This window comes from Molothrus ater, chromosome 1, assembly GCF_012460135.2.
Source record: "Molothrus ater isolate BHLD 08-10-18 breed brown headed cowbird chromosome 1, BPBGC_Mater_1.1, whole genome shotgun sequence".
NCBI lineage: Eukaryota > Metazoa > Chordata > Aves > Passeriformes > Icteridae > Molothrus > Molothrus ater.
The window spans coordinates 29,475,921-29,498,444 of NC_050478.2; the positions used below are offsets into that span (position 1 = coordinate 29,475,921).

Below are 22,524 nucleotides of genomic sequence, written 5' to 3' on the forward strand. Positions count from 1 at the left end.
ATGCTTTCCAAAATGTAACCTTACACATCTAGCCAGCAAACATCTGGATATTTATCTTCACTCATCATTTCCTTCAGTAAGTCCAAAAACTGTCAGTTTTTTCAGCTGAGATTCAGCCCAAGGGAGTACAAAAAAAAAGTTACATCCTTCTTTTGTCCAGGTTTTATAAACTGCTTTTTACCTTCTTCCCTGGGATATCAGTAAGTATAAAAATAAGCAGTCTGGATTCCTCTGACTGTGGCTTTTATTCTGTGACTATGAACTTCTGTAGTCACAGGGTGCATACATATGCAATTGAAGTAATTATACAGTCACATCTGCATTGCACACATAACATCCTACACCTTTAAACAAGCTTATATATATATATATCTGTGTGTGTATATATATATATATACACATACACACATATATTACATACTTCCAGTACATACTCAAATCACAAGAATACAGATTGATTTGTGAATAGACTATAAAGCAAAATTTATACCAATTAAACTTCAGACAGACAAAAAAGAGGAAATGTATGATTAAGTAAAAGAAACAAAAACTTCACCTTCAGAATTATTGTAATGGAAGGACTGCCTTTAGTCTGAAGGTCCCAGTCTGAAGAACTCATCCCTGAGTTAATCCCTTGCTCTGCCACTGTGCTAGGAGAGTCCTATCTGCTTATGCTACCCTTCCCCTCTTTTGCAGAAGGGAACAATGAAACTCATCTCCATTGCAAAACATTTACAGTTTAACTATGAAAAAAAAAAGTACACTAAGGGACTCAGTTATTATCACCAAAGAAAGATATTGAGCAAAGGAAAATGTGAATAATTTATGAATCAGTTTTTCTTCCTGTTCAGTAATTTAGACACTGCTGTATTTAAAGTTTCCGTATCTCTGTTCTGATATCCAATCTGAAATTGCTTTGCAAAAATTTTCAGACAAGAAATGAAAAATTCAAACAAATACAGTGTTTTTTTGAAGTTTTTGTTTAGCTGAGGTTGCATGCACTTCTTCCCAAAAATTTCTCTGAACCAGCTTCATTCTTTCCAACTTAACTCTGCTTGGTGAAGTTGAAGTGCTTTTACAAGAGAGGCAAAAGTAATAATCATACCCATATCTAAAGGAAAAAGAGCAGAAATTAATATTGTGGCCTCCTAAAATTCAATCATTTAGTATGAATTTATTGTATATGTGTACTGTGAACACTTTGCATGTTGTCATTTGTCCCATAGGAATGCTGCAAGGTGTTCATGACTCAGATTCATTTTAACGATATGGTCCAAGGGAATCTGCTAATGATATAACAAGACTACTTACTAAATTCTGCATTTCTCCACAATATTTTTAGATATATTTTTCAACTTTAAATCAACCAACCCCCCCCACCCCCCCCCATGTTTAAGTAGCAAAAGAACATTTATAATAAAAAAAAGTCATGTTAGCATGAGTGGGTAAGAGACATCAGAAGAAGAGCAAATCTGGGAAGAGTAGGAAAGAATTGAGTGTTGGCTTTGACACCTTCGCTCATTCCTGCTTCACATCCATTCTAGCCAATGAACAGCCCAGGAAGAGTTCCTTTCTTATATTGTTTGGGGATTTTTTTTATTATCTTAATCTCCAGTCAGAAGTACATTAAGTTAAAAGACTGTGTGGGGTGAAAAACTCCTTTTAGTTTTAGTTCCGTAACACAGTATAGGTTACCATATTTTAAAAAATACAATATTTTTTTATATCTACAAAATTTTAGGATCTCAGTAGCTTTATGTGTTAATAGTGACTAAAATGACTAAAATTTCAAATAAAATAAAAGAAAGCATAAAAACGTGTAAAATATATGATGCACATATAAAGCATATATTTTTCTTACACCACTGTGATGTAAAATCAATAAAATCCTACTTTTTTGCCTCAAATTAACAGGCCAGTTTCCAGGTGATGGAAGCCATGAACATGACATCATTGGTGTCTGCAATGATTCCTTGTGAAAACATGTCACATGCCATAGTGTTGCTACAGGCTGAGAGTTTGCACTTCCCTTTCCATACTTAGCAATAGCTTTGACCCTCCTGACCTTACAAAAATAAAATGACAAGGTATGCTTATAATAACAGTGATATTTATGATATTTGCTCATTAAATTGAAAGGAATTCTTCTAATTTTATAGAAGTTAAAAGTAGCACAGGCAAATCTCTCCTGCGTTTTACAAGGTCACATGTCCAGGTTGAACTACACAGTCTGAAGCAACAGCTACACCATTTTACTGTCAGTGTGTGTAATGTCCTCATCAGAAAGGCTGGGAATGGCCACAGTTTTTTCAGAAGAAAAATTTTTAATGGTTTCTGGAAAATTAGTAACTAAATAGAACAAAGAATTCTCCTCCTGGACCCCACAAAATCTTGCACTTCCTCACACATACATACCAATATGATTTGATTGGTCGCAATTTTTGTTTCCCAGCAGTAAAAAGAAATTTCTTCTTCCCATACAGCCCTGAAAATAAGTAGCCCAGAGGCCGTTATCTAGTACTTAAATGCAAGTACTTTACAAAATCCAACTATAAAGACCGTAAAAGAGCTGAGTGACTCCTATTTAAGATATGTGTCCTTCATACAGCTTTATACATGTGAACATTTTAGATATTTTCTCTCAACAGGATGTTGACATTCTATTTTGCACCTCTTCATTTATAATAAAAAAGTAATTTTACTTTTAAAATACTTGGCATTGATGAATTTATTCAGGTTTGACATTTACTGATCCTTGAGAAAAATTAATTGAAAAATAGTGTCTGTTATAAAAAAAGAGATCTAGCAGAAAAGGATTTACTGATAATTTTAGCTACTAAAAGAAAATAAAAAAGGAAAAAAAATCTGGTTGATAATTTTTATTAAGTTACATCTTCCACCAGCATGCTATCAATTTAGATAGAGTGTGATGCAGAAAAGATTGCCCTTCCTACATTCAAAAAGCAGTTTTGGCAGTTTAAATACTTTATTAAGGCAATAAAGATGCATTGAAGGAAACATACATGCAAAGAGCATTGCCCAGATACAATAATGTTTTTTCTGCTCCAGACACACATTAAATGCTAATTGCCAATCTTGAAACGTAAAGTATTTTCAGTGGTAATGGCCTCACTAGATTTTTTGCAAGCAAGGAAAACTATTACAGACATTGAGCTTCTGGAAACCCGAATAATATTCTGACAGGAACAGCTTGCCTTTCGGGGCTTGGGATGGAATGCACTTTTATTCTGGGTTAAAAAGGCATTCTAAATTTCTTATTGTTCTTGGTCCTAATACTGTAGAAAAGGGATATTTTAGCCATGTCCTACTGGGGAACAGAAATGTGATTCCAAACCCTTCAGAGCAGCACATCTGCTCAGGAGGATTGCTGGGTTTGTGTCACGAACTCACATGTCCCAGCTACACAATCACATACTTGCCACAGGAACCACCTTGCCTTTCCCTGCATGTAGACTGTCAAGAGGCTCCCAAGCTAAATTCTGCACAGTTTGAAAAGAAACTTCAAAAGAGCTGTGTGAAGTTGCATCTTCACAGTGCATATTAGCTAAAGCGGTGCTTCAGAGTGGAAACAGAACAGTGTACTGTTCATTTCTTTCTCCATGCTAAAACTATACAGACTGATAGAGCAATAATGACCAGGCAATTTTTACTAGCACAGAAGGAGAAAAAGACTTCTTTTTGTAACAGAGAAAGCACAAGCATCTCAGTGGGCTATCTGTTTTAACAACGCCTTTCATTCCTCTAGGCCTCTGCTTCTACTTTAAAACTGTGACAAAAAAAATAGCTACCACTGTTGGCTGTTTGATGAATTATATGGAGTGTGCTTTTACTCAAAATCTAATTCCTTACAATCACAGTTTCACATCACACATTAAAAAGAGTTGTTCTATTTGGTACCTTTTACTGCTGATCTGCCAATTTCAACAGATTGGTGTAACATGGAGGTGACATAGTCTTCTAGCAAGAGTGTGCAGAGCTGCTGTATCATAAACTGAGGTGGCATTTCCAAAATCACTGCAGTTGGTTTTGGTTTGAAATGAGCCTAGATTAAGTGATTTTTTGCAACTTCTTCAGGAAATAGATATTAACCTTTAGCTGAAGTAACTTGATTTCAAATTAAGTCAAGGGAAATAGAAATATATATTCTGAGGTGGGCTTTCACTTACACATGAAATACAAGTTTCTAGCTTAAGATAAACATTCAAAGTTTATGACAAAAAAAAAATAAAAAGGAAAAGAAGATAGACATAGCTGGACTTCTCTCCTTGAATGAGTATTCGAACTACCAAACATACAAATCTCTCTCTTCAACTTATGAAGTCACCTGATTGCAGATGGTTCTATAACATTTAGGAAGCCAAACACTGTACAAGAGAAGTATTTCAAACCTTTTTTCAGGCAAAACTTCAGTAAGAACTTCAAACTATTCAGAAGAATTAGCTTCTTCTCTTCCACACTAACTAACTAACTACAAAAAGATTCACTTTAAAACTTGGATAATTCACATTTTACTTTATGTTCTGTAACACATTAAAAAACACAAGTGTTATGCACCATTTCATTGGTTTTCAGCAGCACACTTGAAAAAGCATGTCAAATGAACTGTTTCCCTGCACAGTGAATTGGATGCTTTCGTACTCACATCTCCACACAGATGAAAAGGACTATTTTTTTCTGTGTTTAGAATTTGAACACAGCCTAGAGGGCAGCAATCGCCAAGGATACGAATGTGTGAAGACAGCTGATTTTTTGAATTGCCAACCCATGCTAATTTATAACAAACTTTCTTCTCCCACTTCACCACATTTTCTAATGTTTTACTGAAAAAGCATGTTGCAAACTTGCTTTTGTTAAAGCAGATCCAGAACTTTTTCCTTAATCTGTGCACTCAGGAAAAACCCAGGCACTGCAGGTAGGAAAAAAGATTAAATTCTACACTCCAGACACCCATACATCTAACTAATGCATATCAAGAGAGAGAGCCTCTAGAATGCCAATGTAAATCCTCAAAGTAGGAAAATACGTAATACTTTAAAAGATTATTAACCTTGTGCTGGCCACTTTCCCAACCATAAAATGACAAACAAGGAAAATAGAGGAATAGTTCCTTTTTCATTTTGTACTGGGGAGCTCGCCAGATCTTGTCATGGTGGGAGCTTGAGAGAAGATGAATAGTGCTGAGAGGAGATGGAATTAGCACCTGAATTTTGGCATAAAAATTGTGTCATAATATTGTCAGCTCACGCTTTCATTACCATGTATTTCATGATTTTTAAGATACATTGTATCTGGAATCAGGAAAAAAAAAAAAAAAAAGATTGCTTTTGTACTTTATCAAGGTCTAATCCATAACAGTTGGGCCTTTCTCTCCAAGTATCCTGCAGGGAAAAAAAAATTACCAGATATTTACAGAAAACCTACAAGAATCGTGGCAAGTGTACTGTTGAACCCAGACCATGGAGCTGAACTCCTCACCCACAGCAACAAGCCATCTCCTACCCTTCACTACATTGTATTCCCACTCCAGACCACATCCTACAGCAGCTAGAAAGAGCCAAAAATCCACAGCCAATCACTATTGTCTGCCGTCCAACCTATTCGCAGATTTGTTACAACCATTATTCTTAATTATCTCTGACATTTAAAATACTTAGAAAATCCATTCACCCGTAAATGTCTTTAGGATATTCAGAAATTAAAACTAAGCAAAAACTCTCTTGTGGATTCCCTCTTATTTCCATCTTCTAAGCTCTTCAGGTTACAAAGAATTTTCAGAAAGACAATTATTATCTCACCACCTGTAAAGTAAAATAGGAAGAGGCTTTAGCTATCTGCATATGCCACAACAAAATTAACAGACTAAATGAGTCAACCACTCATTGCCACTACACAAGAAATCAGTCTTTCAAACAACAGGAACTTGTTATGAACAATAACAATCTGAAAACAATACAAGCAGGCTCCTATAATTTTATGGGACCCTAGACATTCCATATTAGGAAGCCTCATTGCAGCTGATGGAGTTTTCAGGTGAACTTTCTCAAGAAAATGTATGTTTTAATATGAAAAGGAATGGCAACATCTTGATTTGCTAAGATTGACTTTGGTCTTCTACAAATTCAGTGTCCACTCAAAAAAATTAAAAGGCATATAGTAAAGGAATACCTCTTCTTGTAAAAACATAAGAGAATGGTAAAAGACAAGTTAAAAAAAAACAGGAATATAAAAATAAAAAAATATGTAGTTTATTTACAGTGAACTTGAATGGCAATGAACGAGTGATAGTCACCTGAACCATGTATTTATTTTCAATTCATGTTGTATTGTCTTCAGTATTAGACTAGAATCAATCAGAAGATGGAACAGAAAATATGACAACCAGCTATGACAATAGCTTTTGCTATTTTTGTGAGGCTAGTAAGGACAGTATTTTAGTCTCCTGCTCTCATAAACCCCTTTAAAAAATAAGAAAAAAATCGACTGACAGAACAGCAAAAAAATGTTTTCTGTATAATTCACAAGAAGAGAATATTTGTCTCTTAATGATTGTGTATCAATTCCCTTTGCAATCAACACAAGCTGTGACAAGAAAAAGAGCAGAGCCTCCTCCAGTCACTTGACAGTTCCCAACATTTTCTATCTTTCACTAGGGTGAAATTAAATTTGTTTCATTTTGGATAATCAATATGGTACTCAATTTCTAATTAGGTAAACAACAACATTTTTCCACATGTAAAAATAAGCCTAAAAATACCACCACCAACCCTACCTTCTCCCCACCTTGGCATGTAAAAGAGCACCACAATTTGCTGTATTTGTAGAGGAACACAGATTTTCCTGAAAAGCAAACCTTGTAAGAAAAGGCAGACATCACGTTATTATAATGAATTTCCCATAAATCCAAAACCCTGTAAATAAAAAATTACTTCAATATAATATCAATTGCCAATATAACATCTACATAACAAGTCCATGCTAATATACTGAGTTCAGACAAGTACATGACAAAAAGCAGATGAAAGAGGCACTTCAAAGGCAGGAATGGATCAGATAAATACAGACAATACAATCATATGATTTCAATATGCCCTCGAAAAATTATCAGCAAATATAGATGGTGAAGAGACTTTGAGCCTCTGAGCTGTGTTTTCCTCTAACAAAGTTAAACTCATCTCCTTAAGCAACAACAAACACTGTATTGCACTAGTGTCCAGTAACACATTAGGATTATTATTACTACACAATACATATATAATTATCAGAAAGAACAGGACTGGCTTTTACTTTTGCACATTCCAGTTGTTTTAATGGCATCAATCTTGAGACACTACCTGTGCCTATTTATCCACTCTGGCTCCTTATAAAACAATGGGTTACCTGCCTGTGCCCTACTGACTCAGAAAATTGTCTGCTCTCTCTCAAGTCTCCACTTAATCCCATAGATTCTCAGCTAGCACATCTGGCTTATGTCCTGCTCTGTGGCTAAGTTGACCCCTATGACTACTGAGCTGAATTGTTGAGAAAGACATGCAACACAACCTTGTTTTTCAACATGGTTTATTTCAGTCATCTTATGCACACAGCCTCCATACATGATATTTTTTTCAGGACTGAGTGGGTTGTGAACTGCAGCATGGTGTAGGAAAGAGCAGCCAGAAATTTCTGAAATCAGTTCTGCTGCTGAAGGAACTGTAACAAAAGATGCTCACTGGGAGAAAAGGCAGAAGCAAATTAAGTCATGGCTAAGAGAAACACCCCTCTAAAAGAACTTCTTTAAAACAGGAGTTGAAAAGTTTACAAAACTTCCTATTATTTGAAGTCTTAGAAAGAAAAATTTCTCAACATCCTCAGCTGAGACATTTTGTCACAGTCTGAGGCATAGTCTTTTGAATTCCAACATTAGTTTTCAGGGTTTCCTTCTTTGTCCTCTGACCCTTCAGAAGCTGGACTTGGCCAAAAGGTTAGTCTTGTGGGGTGGGAGAATCTGAGAAGCTTGGAGTCTATTGCTATACAATACACCTGGTGTAGAAGGCTCATTTCTCATCCACTATAAATAAATTCAAAATTATTAAGAGACACACCATTAACTTGAAATTTTATGCAGCAGCTGGGGAATCTACTGAGGATATACTCATCAGCTGAGGTCTATTTTATGACCTCAGATGTAACTCAAACCATCAGCTCATATTGGCTCGGCCCTTGGCTGACAGGGACCATGTCACGTATCCCGCAGGGCGGCTGGAAGCCACCAGCGGACAATGGGGAGAGCGGCTGACACCGGCCAGCGGGGCCCAGGCAGAACAATGCAGCTGCTGCAGGGCTTGGCCCTGCTGAAGGAAACTCACTTCTCCCAGGTTGTCTGAGGGGAGGGACGCTGAAGCAGTGGAAATTCCCCAGCACTAAAGGAGAACAAAAGAAGAGGTGTTGGAAGCTGCTGTTAAGAAGAGACAGCTTCTTCCAGGGCCTGACAGAAGAGAGGAAATTACCCCAGTTGACAGAAACACACTCTGTTCTGCAAGATGTGATCCTCCGGGAAGTGTAGATTAAAAACTACTCCCTTACAGAGCACCAGAGCCTTGCAAGCCCCCACTATTCCCCACTGGAGCACAGGGTTGAGCACACAGCTGTTGCCAAGGGACCTGCTCAGGCCAGGGGTGGCCCTGGATCTAGCAGAGCCCCCCACAGCAGAGCTGGGCATCAGACACCCGCAGCCAGGACCTGGGCTCTGCACCAGCACCAGTGTTTTTGAACGGATCTGGAATTCTCTAGATTTCCCCCTGTGATTAAAAGGTGTGGCTGCTGAAGAAATCAGTTTACAGAGCTTCCAAATTCCTTACTGCGGTTGTTATTTGTCTGCAACAGGAGTGTCCCTAAGGCCAGGGCGCGGGGAGGGCGTGCTGGGGCTCAGCACTGCTCTGGGACCACCAAATCCCCCTCACTAGGAGGACTAACTCTACAAGGTCTCTGCACCTGGAGAGAAAACTTGAGGAGTAATCCATATATGCTAGATGAAAATACCTAGTAAAAATCCTTCAAACCCACACATATCCTTCCCTAAAAAAAAAGTTTGAAAATAAAACCTATGACTTTACAGTATACTTTTTCCAGTAGTACAGCCATTATGGGTTTTTTTTTTACTGAAACAAAGGGAAAAGTTACATTGATTTATAAATTCATTAAAATGCCATGAGAAAGAGCAGGGTCTAACTAGACCCGTTGACTGCCATGGCTTTTGGATCAGACCCAGAAGAATGCTGGAGTAAGTGGTGAAGCATTTTATTTCCTAACCTTTCAGTGGCTACTGCAAACAATGGAAAATACAAGCACATACTTAGAATAACTCTATCCTTTGCAAAATGAGATCACACCTAAAAATACTTCCTTTTGTTGCTGTGTAACTTCAGTTTAGGATAATAGCTATTACATGCATATAGTGAAGAGGAAAAAATATCTCCTCAAATGCAGGGTAAAAATTTTATATTGCAAAGTAGGGTTTCTCCTACAGAAGAAACTTTAAAATCTGTAGTGATTCAAGACAATTTATGAAATAGTAGAATGAAAAATCTAGTTATTCATGTCTAACATGAAATAAGGCAGTAAAAATGCCAGGGGATTGAGTTACCAAATTATTGCTTGCAGCCAGGAAAAGCTACATGATGATGATAATTCCTAGTATCAAAATTATATCAAGTTCTAAGAAACAACTAAAAAAATGTATCTGAATTTTAGTTTTTCAGTTTGAAACAATTAGAGCTAGCCCACACAGCTTGAACTTCCTGGGATATACATGTGCTATTAATTTTGAACTTTGCTGTAGGATCCAAGCCTGAATCACCAGGCCCTGTCACTTTCTAGTGCAAAGGTGTGTTTTGTCTGCTTGTACCAGCAACTTTTCCAGTGCCCTTTCTTCTCAATTTGCAAAGATATCTTTCCTTTTTAAAACCATCTCCTTGAATTTCCTCAGCAACTTTCAGTGCAGCTGACTTTCGCAGCTGTGTTGCTGTGCTACAGATTTCATCATTGTTTGACCAGAGAAGAGTGTTGGTTAAACCAAAATCCCCACTTAGAGTGATTTTCTACAATTTTTCATCAGTTCCCTGCTAAGTAGCACAGATCTAACAGCGAAAAATATTTCTGTAACCTGAAGAAAAGTAAATTAACATTTATTGAATAGTTTAGCACTGACCTTCTTAAGAGCAGCATTTTCTTACAGCTTCTTCAACTCCATTACATATAGAATTGGCTTGTTTTTATTTCTAAAACACCTATTGAGATTAATTCCACCTATTAAGTATTCCATCAAAAACAAAAACAGAGAAGAGCAAACGCAAAGTTGCTGCAGAAACAGAAATATATCCATTGCTTTAGAGAATGCAGAGATGGCCTTGTTCCCTTTTCTGCCAGTGGGAATTTTACCACTGACTCCAGAGAAAGCACAGCCAAGCTAGTGATTTTCTAACACTAGCAAGGCAATTTTCTAACACTTGAAGGCAATTATTTTTATTTTAAAACACAGGAATAGCCTCCTGCTCTTATGCAGTTCTTAGCCTGAGGCTGTAGCCCTGCCAGCACTGTTAATGTCATTGTTTGTGAAGCGTATTCCCAGTCTCCCTACACCCACGCAGGGCTCCCAGCTCCTGGCCGTGATGTCCCCCTCAACACATTGTTCCAGCTCCCCCTGCTTCCTTGCCTCCCGCCCCGTCCCCCGCCATTGTTATCCCTTTACACCCACCCTGCATTGTTCTCACACCCGCCTGCCATCCCCACCTGGGAGGGACCCTTCCTCTCTCCCACTCCTCGCAGCAGCTCAGGTTCCTTTCTTACCTACTTCCATATATTCCACTGACCTACTGGCAGCAGAGCATTTTCCCTTTCTGAAAGCACATTACAAAAAGTATCATTACTACATCCCACAGCTTCTGCAGGCGGTGGGCACTCAGCTTTGGGAAGCCCAGTCTAAACCCTCTTAAAAAAACAAAAAAATTTTTATTTCATTGCTACAGACTTTAGGTCAGGCCCAGAGCTAGGACTGATAGAAAGTAATATTGCATTTTCAGATATGTTATAAAAGGCTAGAGCTGATATTTGTTTTCACTAGGGAACAGAAATATGTAGAGACAGACATACATGTACAGAAATGGCTGACATGATTTACACAGGCTCCATTATTTTGGCCATCTTGCTTTTTCCTGCTCTCTAGTTTGTACATCCATCAGATTCTTTTGAAATAGTTATCTGTACTTTGCTGGATTTTTCATACAGGTATATAGGGATATTGAACGCAATTTTTTATGTACTCACTATTTTATCCTTACTTTTTTTCCATGATACTTCACTTTCTCTGTTGAACTGCTTTCAAAATTATACTCCTTCCTTTCACAACATTGTGTTCATTGTATTCAGTATGATGCATTAACTATTTCCCATGCTAAAAGTTTATCTTTGCTAACCCTTGGGAAGAAGAGCAGCTATATATGCTTAGAGTAGATCAAGTATAGAAACAAAAATGAATACCTCACTTTATTAATAGGTATTAATGTATTTTGTATGCTGAAACATGAAAAACTTGTTAAGTCTTACCATGGCTCATGCGATGAAAGCAGTAGTATGCAAAGTCCACTCCCAGAAATGTCAGATACCATGTCCATGGAGAGTCCCAGGGCAGTTCAAAGAGTCTGTAGTTATTCCATACGTATATGTAACTAATTAACTCAATACTTCTGAATAAAACACTGAAATAGAGATCCAGAAATTTTTATCAGTAATTCTGTCAGTTTTAATTTCATAACTTTTTATATATTTACAGTTTACCAGCTGGAAATCTTTTTACAACACATAAAACCACTCTCCAAGTTCTTCAGCCTCTGTCAAGTGACGCTACTATTGACTTCAGTGGAACATTTGCTTAGTGTCTACAAGGTTTCTAAAACCAACTCCCCCCCACTCACCACCTATGTTGTGGCATTAGGTACACTCAAAGGCTGTGTGTACACTCCTGTGCTCTGCAGGCATTATAGTGTTCCTGTTCTCCCAAAACTGGAAGAAACCCATACTTGCTAACTAGTAAGTCAGAAGTGATTGAAGAGCAGCAGCAATTACACTGAAACACTAACGTACTACATTAAAATACCTTTACTGCTTCCACTACTAGAGAGAACATGGAAGGGGGCAGGACTTCTAGGAGCATTGAAATGTTTGATCTGCTCATCATATCACTTCACTTCAACAGAGGATAAATGCAGCAGGAGGAGACAATGACCAGTGCCTTTGAAAAGAAGGGGAAGGGCAATTGCATTCTGATAGAGGGAAAGAAAAAAAAATAATGAACCTGCAAAGGCAAGGAAAGCCCCCAGACAGCTCTCACTGCCACTGAGTTCCTGGACTACAGGGACAGGGTAGCTGTCCCTGGCCTAACACAGGCTCAGCACTGAGACCAGGAGAAGGAGAAAGAAAGTAGCTCTGGAATGGACAGGCCAAACCTACTAGTAACTCTCCACAGCTGCTCAGATTAATACAAATTTGGGTTGCCTCCTCTCAGCACCCTACTACCTCATTTCCCCAACTGGGGCCCTGAGCTACCTCTAAACAAATTACTTAGATTTTGCTGGATGAGATTTTGGAAGCATTAAACCCAGGTTTGAATGGCGAGAGGCTGTAGGCACTGGGATGGCCCAGGTGACAATTAGCTTAGGTAGCTGTGAAATGGTGCCACAGATGCAGATGGATATATATTTAAACTGGCAATTTTGTAGAAGAAACCAGTCCACATCAGGATTTGTAGCAGATTCCTCACACAGTCTCCTACTACTTTCCTCTGTTGTGTTGCTGAAAATGTAGTGAAACAGTGGTAAACTGAATTAAATCAGCCTCTGAAAAGCAGAAAATGGAAAAAAAAGAGAAGTAGGGGAAAGATACTAATCATAGAAAAGTCACAAATATCCTTTTTTTATATATCAATGGCTGACATTCACCTCAGTTTAGGGCCTAAGAGTAGGAAATAAGATAACACACACACAAAATGTGGTTCTCAGATGTTATGCTGCTGCTGTTCTGTGGGGGGGAGTAGAAGAATTATCAGCAACACCTTTGTACAAAGTCATGCGAGACTTTAAAAACCTATAAAACATATTCATAGTTGAAGAAAGACTCTGGGATACAAATTCAGGTAGCTTCCAAAGAACACTGCAGATAGCACACCTGTAGACACTACTTAAATAGAAGGAGCAACAAACCACACATTTGTGTTTCAGCCATGCAAAATCCCACCCAAAGGACAGACCAACATCTCTATTTCACCTTAGTCTCATCTAGAACTTCACCTTACATTGAAATCAGCTGAAAGATTCCCTGCGCATCTCTGTCACATTTGCTCATTTTTGCCTCAGTACCAGTTCTCAGAGATATTTCTCTCAATATCCTCCCTTTTTTGCCTCTTTTTTTCAGATAGATTATTTTTGATATAGTTGCTAGCATGGCCAGAAAAATACTAGAAACTGCAAAACCAAAAAAGGATATATACTCCTTCCCCTTTAAAGACTTTTTTCACACATCTGGAAAACATCCCTGAAAAGTCTGGCCATGCCCTGTCCTTTTGGGCAGCTGCACTGAAACAGAAGGGAAGCTCAGCAAGCATGGTTGTTTCAGCTTGCAAGCCATCCCCCATGCTATAGCTGAACTCCATCTTTTTGCTTTATGCTTTTTACTCAGAGCTTTTATACATCTGGCATTAGCACCTCTTCCCATGGTGTTTTGAATAGACCTAGAAGAAAACACCTTGAGTTTTTGTGGTGCTAGTTTCTATTAATGAAGAAAAAAAGTAATCTTTTAAAAATCCCAACCTCCCAATAAGAGCCTGCAAGCACAATAGTATCACATCCACCATTTTATCCTGAGAGCTGAAGCACTGCAAGTAGCTGTTGCTCAGAAGAAAAACTAATATTTTTTTCCACAGCCAGGTGCACATCTTACCTGCAACTTATTCCCAGCTTTACTATAATCATACAAGTTTTTCTCTTGAATAAAACCAAGACACAACAAACTCCATGAAATTTCATTTCATTTTAGCAGCTTGACCATGAAGAATGTCTCTTGACTAGCAAGGACAGGTGTATCTAAAACTTCAAAAACAACTTGGCTGTGCCCAGAAGGTGGACCATACACACCTGGAACATGTTTAATTTTCATAAGAGCTGTATTCTATAAATATTTTTAAAGAAGATTATATGTGTCCAAGCAGATTTTTGCAATTCACCTCATGAGGAATCTGTAAAGTTCAGTATAAATTCTCAATCCATTTCACAACAGGTCAGAAGGGAGCTGATATTATTGAACACAAAGAAATGGGCATTTCTTAACATCTTTTCAATGACCAGGAAATTTAAAACACCTCTTGCAACATAGAGTATCAGTTATTATTAGGTACTGTTTTCTTACTTTATTTTTCTGCTTTTATTAACATATAATGCCTTTGCAGTACATCCAAAGATATGTGACCTCGAACATTTCCTCCATTTTTGATCAGATTTCAGTATTTCACCCTTGAGTCCTTTTTTTTTCCACAGGCTGAGGCCAAGGTGTAAACCTGGAGCTAACCCTGCAACACATTTTTCATATATGCAATTTGCTCTGCATTCTTTCCTTCATGCTTGAATCACAACTCTACAGCACATAACGTTAGCTGATTACTGTAATTAATTTAGAGTAATCCATCATATTCCTAGGCAGTGCTGGAGAAAGAAGGGTTGCTTAACTATTTTTTTTTTTTATTTATAGTGTGATAGGAAAGACCAGAGCTTGCATTCAATTACAATTCCTAAAGTGGACTTGGAGTTTTAAAGGTTTATATTCCCCCTTTTTTTCCCCTCAAGTTCCTTTTTCAATTCTTGAAAACACTAGGAGAACTTAAGAAAACTTTTGCCTCATTTAAATGTTGTAACCCTAAATGCGATAGAAGCGGACAGGTAAAGCTTTTGTCATCTAGTCCAATCCTCTGCATAAAGAGTGATAAATCCTAAAACAGACAGACTGTATAGAAAACTTTATTATATACATTACATAGATTTATCCTCTTGGATTTTGAACACTACTGCTGAAAATTTTCCTATTATGTGCAAAGCACACTTAGGTAACTGTTATGACCTTGAGAGTTCTTGTCTCCTTGTTTCTAAAGATCATACCTACTTTAATAAATGGCAATAATATTTGTTTTTAATAAACCATTTCCCCCTTCACCTTCCACTGGGTCAGACTATCACTTCCTCTAATTAAAAAAGTCCAAGAAGGAAATTCTGGGAGATGAACTCTCCGTGTGGAAATGAAGATCTACTTATTCTAGATCCCTATGGGATAATGAAGGAGGGAAAAGGTGGAAGAAATTCAATTGGAAGAAAAGGCAGCTGCCCATTTCAACGAATACAAGTCCTGTTTTGCTTCCTCCAGCCACAGAGCCTGAAACCACATCTTTAGGAAACTTCTTCCATGGTGCCCAGGACAGTCACCAAAAATGAAAAGGGTCAGAGACAGGAGCTGCTGTCTCTTTTCCAAGCATGGGGAAGATCTGTGTACCAAAAGTGAACAGCCCAAGGAAACTGCCTCAGCTCTCACCACTACTGCAGTCACCACCTCACATCACACTGGGAACTGACCTGGTGCCCCTGAGCTAAAAACACAACCCTACAGCTGGACCTACAAAAGCTGTGCTCTCAAGGGCTGTAACAGTCTTGCATCCTTGGAGGTCAGGCACAGAGGGAAGCACGTTAAGACACCCTGGTCACAAGGTTATATTATCATTAAAAATAGTGAGATCTTACTACTACAGTTTCCCTGGGTTAAATAAATTCTGTTTTTCTAGCCTGATTCAAACTATATAAATGTAAAGTTTCAAAATGTTGAACAAAGGCAGTTTCTCAACAATTCTAAGTTATTCAGACCATTTATGTAACAGCAGGATACATGAATAATTAAATGCTCTGTAAGGTTTTATTTCAGAATGAAAATCATAAAGATTTCTATTTCCAAGGATACTCATAGAGCTTTCTTTTCCAGATGAAACACTGGCTCCAGCCACAATTGAAATAAACATTTTGATAACATGATTTTAGTAAAGAGAAGAAGGGGGAAGGAGGTAGAGGAGTCTTAAGAAAAGATCCATTTGTAAAACAAAGCAAATCTGCTGCAACTGAAATCCCCTTTTATTTCCTGTACAGGTGCCAGGTCGTGAACAGACACCCAATTTATTACCTTGTCAGCTGACTTATTAGGGTTGACACAAATCGAGCTGAAATATGCCTGACACACTGCAGTCAAGGCTTTTTTCACGCTTTAGCACAAAGCCAAACTTTCCACAAGGTGGAGGGAAAGGGAGAGGGAGCTGTGGGAGTTCTATTCCCTGTTTTCTATCATCAAGATGAATATGATCTCCTCTCCCATTCTTAATATGCAAAACCCAAGGCTAAAGAATAATTCACCAAAATGATACAGCTGGGAAATTATTATCAGGCTCTGGAAAACCCCTGATTACAGGAAATAGCACCTACATTTTGAGAAAATGTTCCCACCAGACACAAAAGCTGAATCAAAGCCTCTCCTCTTCCTCAGTATGACTTTCTTCTCCAGCACTTTAGCCTAAACAATACAAACCTCCAGTTTTCCTCAAGGACAAAGGAAAATATCAAATTCAAGTTGAAGTAAAAGGGAGGTGACTCAGGTATCCCTACTGCTTTTATTTTACACAGTACTGCACAATATTTTGCCTGACAGAACTGCCTTTTATTCCCCAAACCTACTCCTGTTGCAGTTCACTTTTTATCCTCTAATGTATGACACAAATATTAATTTACAGTAGTGAGTGGCATAAACTGTGAAACAACAGGTGTTGGAAGAAAAAATAGCAACAGTGTTACACTTTTTTTATAATTAGGTCCTAGTCTTGCTACATAATTCAACTTGTTTATCTTTGCTCATGAATAAGTAAATTTTTAATTGTATCAGTTAAAAATACAATAGAGATATTTTCATGAGAAATTCCAGTGCCGTCAGTGATATAATCCAGAGTAGTAACTCATTATGCCCTAAATTTATGAAAGGTCTTCAGATTTTTCCAATTGAGGATCTGATTTTGATCTGTCCTACTTGGCTGTTTCACTGAAATGAGCAAATCTGCATTGTGGTTTGAGTTGGGAACAGGCCTGTAATATTCTCAAAGGTCACATATAAACAAGTAATGAGAAAAGGGTATTCTATTCAATTCAGGTTGTTCTAGATAGATTCAGAAAAACCAAAGGAACTAGTAAGAGTTCCTATGGCCTATAAAAATATGGTGAAATAGCTTCAGTGAAACATCATAGCACATCAAACGATGAAATAAGGAAAAATATTTACATGAGAATTTATGTTGAACTCCTTTGGTCATACTTCTGAATGTTTTAAAAGTTAGTTTGTTTCTGTCCATGATACACAGTAGTGAAAGTCTATTCTTTTCAGATCTGTAACACTGATTTACAGAATCATTAAGAGACACTTTCCCCAATTTTCCTAACTTATAAGTGTTGACCCAAGAAACTAGATTGGCCAGCTCTAAAAATGCTACCCCTGTGCTCCATCTAGTGGAGTCCTGATTTAAGATTAATTCATTGTTTGGCAGAGATGTCCTTCAGTCAGAAGGGTACTCTATACACAAGCAATTTCTTTGAGTTTTTTTCAAAATGTGTGAAAATGACACAATTTAGATTAATGAAAATACAAAAACATGGAACAAAAAATCTGCACAACATTTAATGGATTTGAGAAACCAGTATATTTGGTGAGCTACAGAGACTACTGAGCTTAATACCATATTTTCAATAAGGGTAAATTCAGTTCACAGTACCTTCACAGAAGAGCACAAGTAAATTTGAACATGTACCCTGACAGCTTCTCTTTGCTTCTAAAGACATGGGAGGTGTAAAGCTGGGCTCTGACATTAGGAATGAGCAATCACCAAGCCACTTACTGGCCCCACTGTACAGAAAAAGACCATGATACAATACTAAGGATGTAGAAAAATATGCATTCTGTGTAAGAGGCTACAGCCGAAAAGAATAATTGGATCCCGAACAGGTTTGCGTGAAATACAGCAATCTGCAGAACATTATAGAACATAGAGACTACCAGTTGTTTCAGTCAATTAGTTTGAGAATATCCAAGCTCTCCCAAATCCTCCCTTGTAATGCAAGGTAGCTTATATGTAATTTCATTAGAAACTCCAGAGATTAAATTCTGGCTCAGATCTTTCCTTATTCATCATTAAAAAGTCGCACTGGCAAAACTCCTGTGTTCTGCCAGCAGCTATGCCCACATGTGCTCTCCAGCCTGCTTCAAACAAATGCTGATATGCCTGGGAAGGGTGCAAATGGTAAAAGGGGATTAGGAAGGTAGTGATGAGCATGAGAGAGCAGGCAGGAAGCACTAGCATCTTTACTGGGCACAGCTGGATTTGGATTTACTGGAAGGCATGGCATGATTTACACCAAAATTATAAACTGTGCTGAAGTGATACAGTAAGAACACAGGATAATCAATCCACACAGAAGTAACTAATTTACTAACTTAGTCCCAATTGGCTCATCAATGCAAGTCAGATTATAAAAAGCCCTAAAAAACAACAATCTAATTAGATTAAACAAAAACCATTCAGGTAAGACAGTCACTGTCATGAGTTTAATTGAACTGATTTTGAAAATCTCCTTCCAGAGTCAGGCTTATGTCCTGAAAATCCTATCAGATCCTGCTGCACAGGACTACTCCCTTACTGAAATTGTTTATCTTACTCTGACTGCTTTACCTACAGAAGATTAGTGACTTAATTCAAAACCTGTTCTTTTGACAGAGCTGTGAGGGCTGTGACCTTTGGCAAAATGTGGGAACAATCAACTGTGTATATAGGAGAGTGAAGCCAGGAGGGTACTCTTGTGAAATATGTAACTACCTAGTGCTTCTTGGAGAGTGGGAGGAATAGGTAGGTGAGCAGATTCTGTCTTTTCAGGCCTGTTACTTATTAAAAATTATATTTTTTGGACACATCTATTGACAGTGCCTTAAACTGCCATAACTAGCTGCTGCAGGCATGATTGTGACTGCAGGTTCTGTAGAGACTGAACCTAAAGCCTGACAGCTCTTGGCTGTCCCTTTTCCATTCCCAGACAATTTGCTTGTCTCTCTGCCTAAAGCAAATACTGTTTTGCTCAGAGAGTGAACTAAAATAACTCCACTTGGGATCAGATGAGCACCTGAACCAACACGAGAAAGGGAGGACTATGTAAGTGAGTACAAGAAAGACAGAAGTGCAGTAGCCAGAAGCTCAGCTGGTTTAAGGGCATAGCATGGCACAGCAGCTCCCCTTCCCATTTAACCAGGTTAAGTGACTACCTTTCCAGTTTGGCCCCATCTGCTCATCACTGCCCCAAAGTGTGGTGGTTACTAGCCCTCAGACCTGCCACCATAATTGCATGCATAGCTGCTCCCTGACCTGGCTCTGTCGAAATGAATGCAGCTGAGCTTAAACACCTCTTTTATAGTTCTTGGGGGGCTTTTGTTTTTTTTGCTTTTAGCGAGATCACTTTGTCAGGACCAGGTTAGGGAGCAATTAAATGTGCAGTTATGCTGGCAGATCTAAGGGGGCAGCTGGACCAGAAGCAACACATCTGACCATGCTCTAAACAAACATCTGTCCAAAGTCTTAGTCAAACAGATGTGGAGGAAAAATGTACCTAATAAGTCTTGAAGTGAAAATATAATTTATGAGAAACTGCATGTATCAAATTTTCTTTTAAGAAATGCAATCAGTAATTTATGAGATTATAAATTTCTATAGTGACATATGATGTATCTAATAGATACTTCAGGAAACCAGCACATACTTCAAATGGTTAAATCTATGCAAGCAACTTTTTCTCTTCTGTCAAGACACTCCCAGCTCCACAAGGTTGTGAATAACTTGCACCAAGTGTATTCTAATCAGCTCTGCATTTTGTTCCTCTTAAAAACTGAAAACCTTTGGTTTTAGATTGCAATTTTATATATGCTATAGAGCAGGTGACTCAGTAATGCTACAAAAGCATTGAGTGTTTCTTGTCCTTTAACTCTGTCTGCTCTTCTCCAATCCCATTTCTTGTTCTAGCACAAGACTGTGCACAAACATAGTAAGAACTGATGCAGGTTAATGTGATGGGGAGGTGCTGGACCTGCTTCCCAAGCTACTTCAGCACAAGGCAACACAAATGCTGATGCTGGCCAAAGAGAAGTGAAGGTACAGAGGGAGGAATGAGCAACCAGAAGTATCAATCAAAGGGGCTTCATTTGGGAGCACTGCTGGTCTAAAATGTACATGAAACTGCCTCTTCAAAACAGCTTCTGAAAAAAGATTATTTAAAATCCAGATGATTTACAAAACTGAATACACTGGTCTACAGCAGAAACAGGATTTTTACTCCTTCGATTTAATTATTGCTGATGTGTAGATTCTTAACATATTTACTAGCATGAACTAATCAAAAAGGATTTACTCATTCCATTCTCATGTTCAACAATTCAGAGAACTCCAACCTCCTCTGATTCAAAAATCAAGCTAAATAATGTACATAGACTGTAATATTCTCTTTGGAAATGGAGAAGTTCATTGCAGACTCGACTGACCAAACTGTGTCAGACATTATATACATATACACTGTATGACTGCGCTGCAGAGCAGAACACTAAAAATTGGCAATTGAGCATGACCATAAAGAACAAATACTTTCCCAACTAGTTTGAAAACATACCTACCTCAGTTATCCCCCAAACACTGTTTGACTTGATTTATGTTCTGCTGCTTTAAAAGAAGAAATGGGTCAATATGAAATAATGCACATACTTGTAAAATGGATATTCATACCCAAAATAAACTTTCTCTTGGGAGAATATTTTTAAAGCAGCATTTAAAGTCTCTTGGCAATGGTTAGCCAGAAAATTTATTTATTTATTTGTTTAGAATAAAAGTTCTCAGAATTTTTTTACTAACATTTAAGATCCTGGGAGTAAACAGTAATACAAGTTTCTCCCAAATTAATTTTCATTCCATACAACATTTAGTATTTATACATGCAGAGGAATGCACAGTATGCATTAATGCAGGGAAAATTATATTTAAGAAATGCATGGGCTACTTTACAAGAGATTTACAAGATGTATGCACAAACCATTCAACTTACTGCATGCTGTTGAGTCTAAAGCCTAAAAACAAAAACATTACCTTGTCTGATTAGACTTTTCCTCTTGCACCTACATTTTTACCATTTGGCATACAAGTATCAACAATTTATGATTTGCACTTTCTCAACAAAAAGTTCAAGTATGAAACACTAAATAAATACTGTTTGTCCTCAAGACATGCAATAGTTCTTTTATACAGACTGTGAAATGGAAAAAATACTTAGAAGCTGACTATGGTTAGTGACTCCTAATTTTTTCATTAAATGTAAAGACCTCTTTGCAATGACACATTTGAAGCTTCATTTTAACTAATACACTGAAGCCACCATTTTAGACCCAGCCACAGATTTTTTTAAGGAAGTGGCAAACCATTGCTGCTAGTTGAGAAAATGAAAATTAGTCCCTGGGAGAGGATACAATCAATGGTGTGTTAATCTAACCTTCAGCTGTTAATGATTTGCACTACTATTTCCCCTGATGCTGTGGGTTCTGCTGAAATATTGTTTTAGCAGTTTCTGTCAACTTTCCTACCTTTTTTCTTCCTGAAAGGGACAGACTGAAGTGAAAATCTTAGCAACAGATTTTTGCCTGTGCTATTTTTTTCCCCATTTCTGTCTGACCCAGTTCTTTCACACCATGGAAGCACGAGACAGAAGGGTAAATTGTTCTGGTTTTTTCAGTTAGAGCCTTTTTAGCCAGTCTGTTATTCACAACTCCTCTTACTTAAAAAAGAGGTGTTACACTAAGCAGTCTCCATTAGAATTGCAACATTAACATGAGATTAAATAATTTAGGAAGTCTGTATTTTGCCTGCTTCTTTCACATTCACACAAAAAGCTAAAAGTGTTACAGGACTCTTCTTTGGAAAGAACTGCTGAGGAGGGTCTGGTATTTCCAGTCAGGAGAGCTGTGCAAGCAACCTGGAAGAGACTTCTTGTGCTGGTGTAACAATAAATAGGTGTGCCGATCTTGGAGATTTGCCTGACCCTGCAAACCTTCGAGTCCTTAAGGATCATTCGTTCACTCAATTGAAACAATCTTGCAAAAGAAAACTGCATAGCCCACAAGCCAAATTCTGCAGCAAAGGACTGAGTGCCAAAATAATAAAAGTACTCAGCACCTTGCAAAGCTGCATTCCACACACACAACCCCAGTTTTCTTAGCAAGCATTTCTTCCAGGAATGAGTGTATCTCAATCGTTTCAGTATTCTGAAAATAAAGCCAAAAGGACTTGCAAAACCATTCAAACTTACTTTACATGTATCTCAGCCCCTTTGT

At 37.8% G+C, this 22,524-nt stretch overlaps 1 protein-coding gene across 1 annotated transcript in view; it reads right to left on the reverse strand.

Moving 5' to 3' along the window:
* Window positions 1-22,524, reverse strand: part of AGMO (alkylglycerol monooxygenase) — a 187,019-nt gene that overhangs the window by 155,171 nt on the left and 9,324 nt on the right. Inside the window, exon 3 of the mRNA XM_036379277.2 lies at window positions 11,602-11,753. Within this exon, the coding sequence (XP_036235170.1) occupies window positions 11,602-11,753 (152 nt within the window). The remainder of the gene's footprint in view (window positions 1-11,601; window positions 11,754-22,524) is intronic.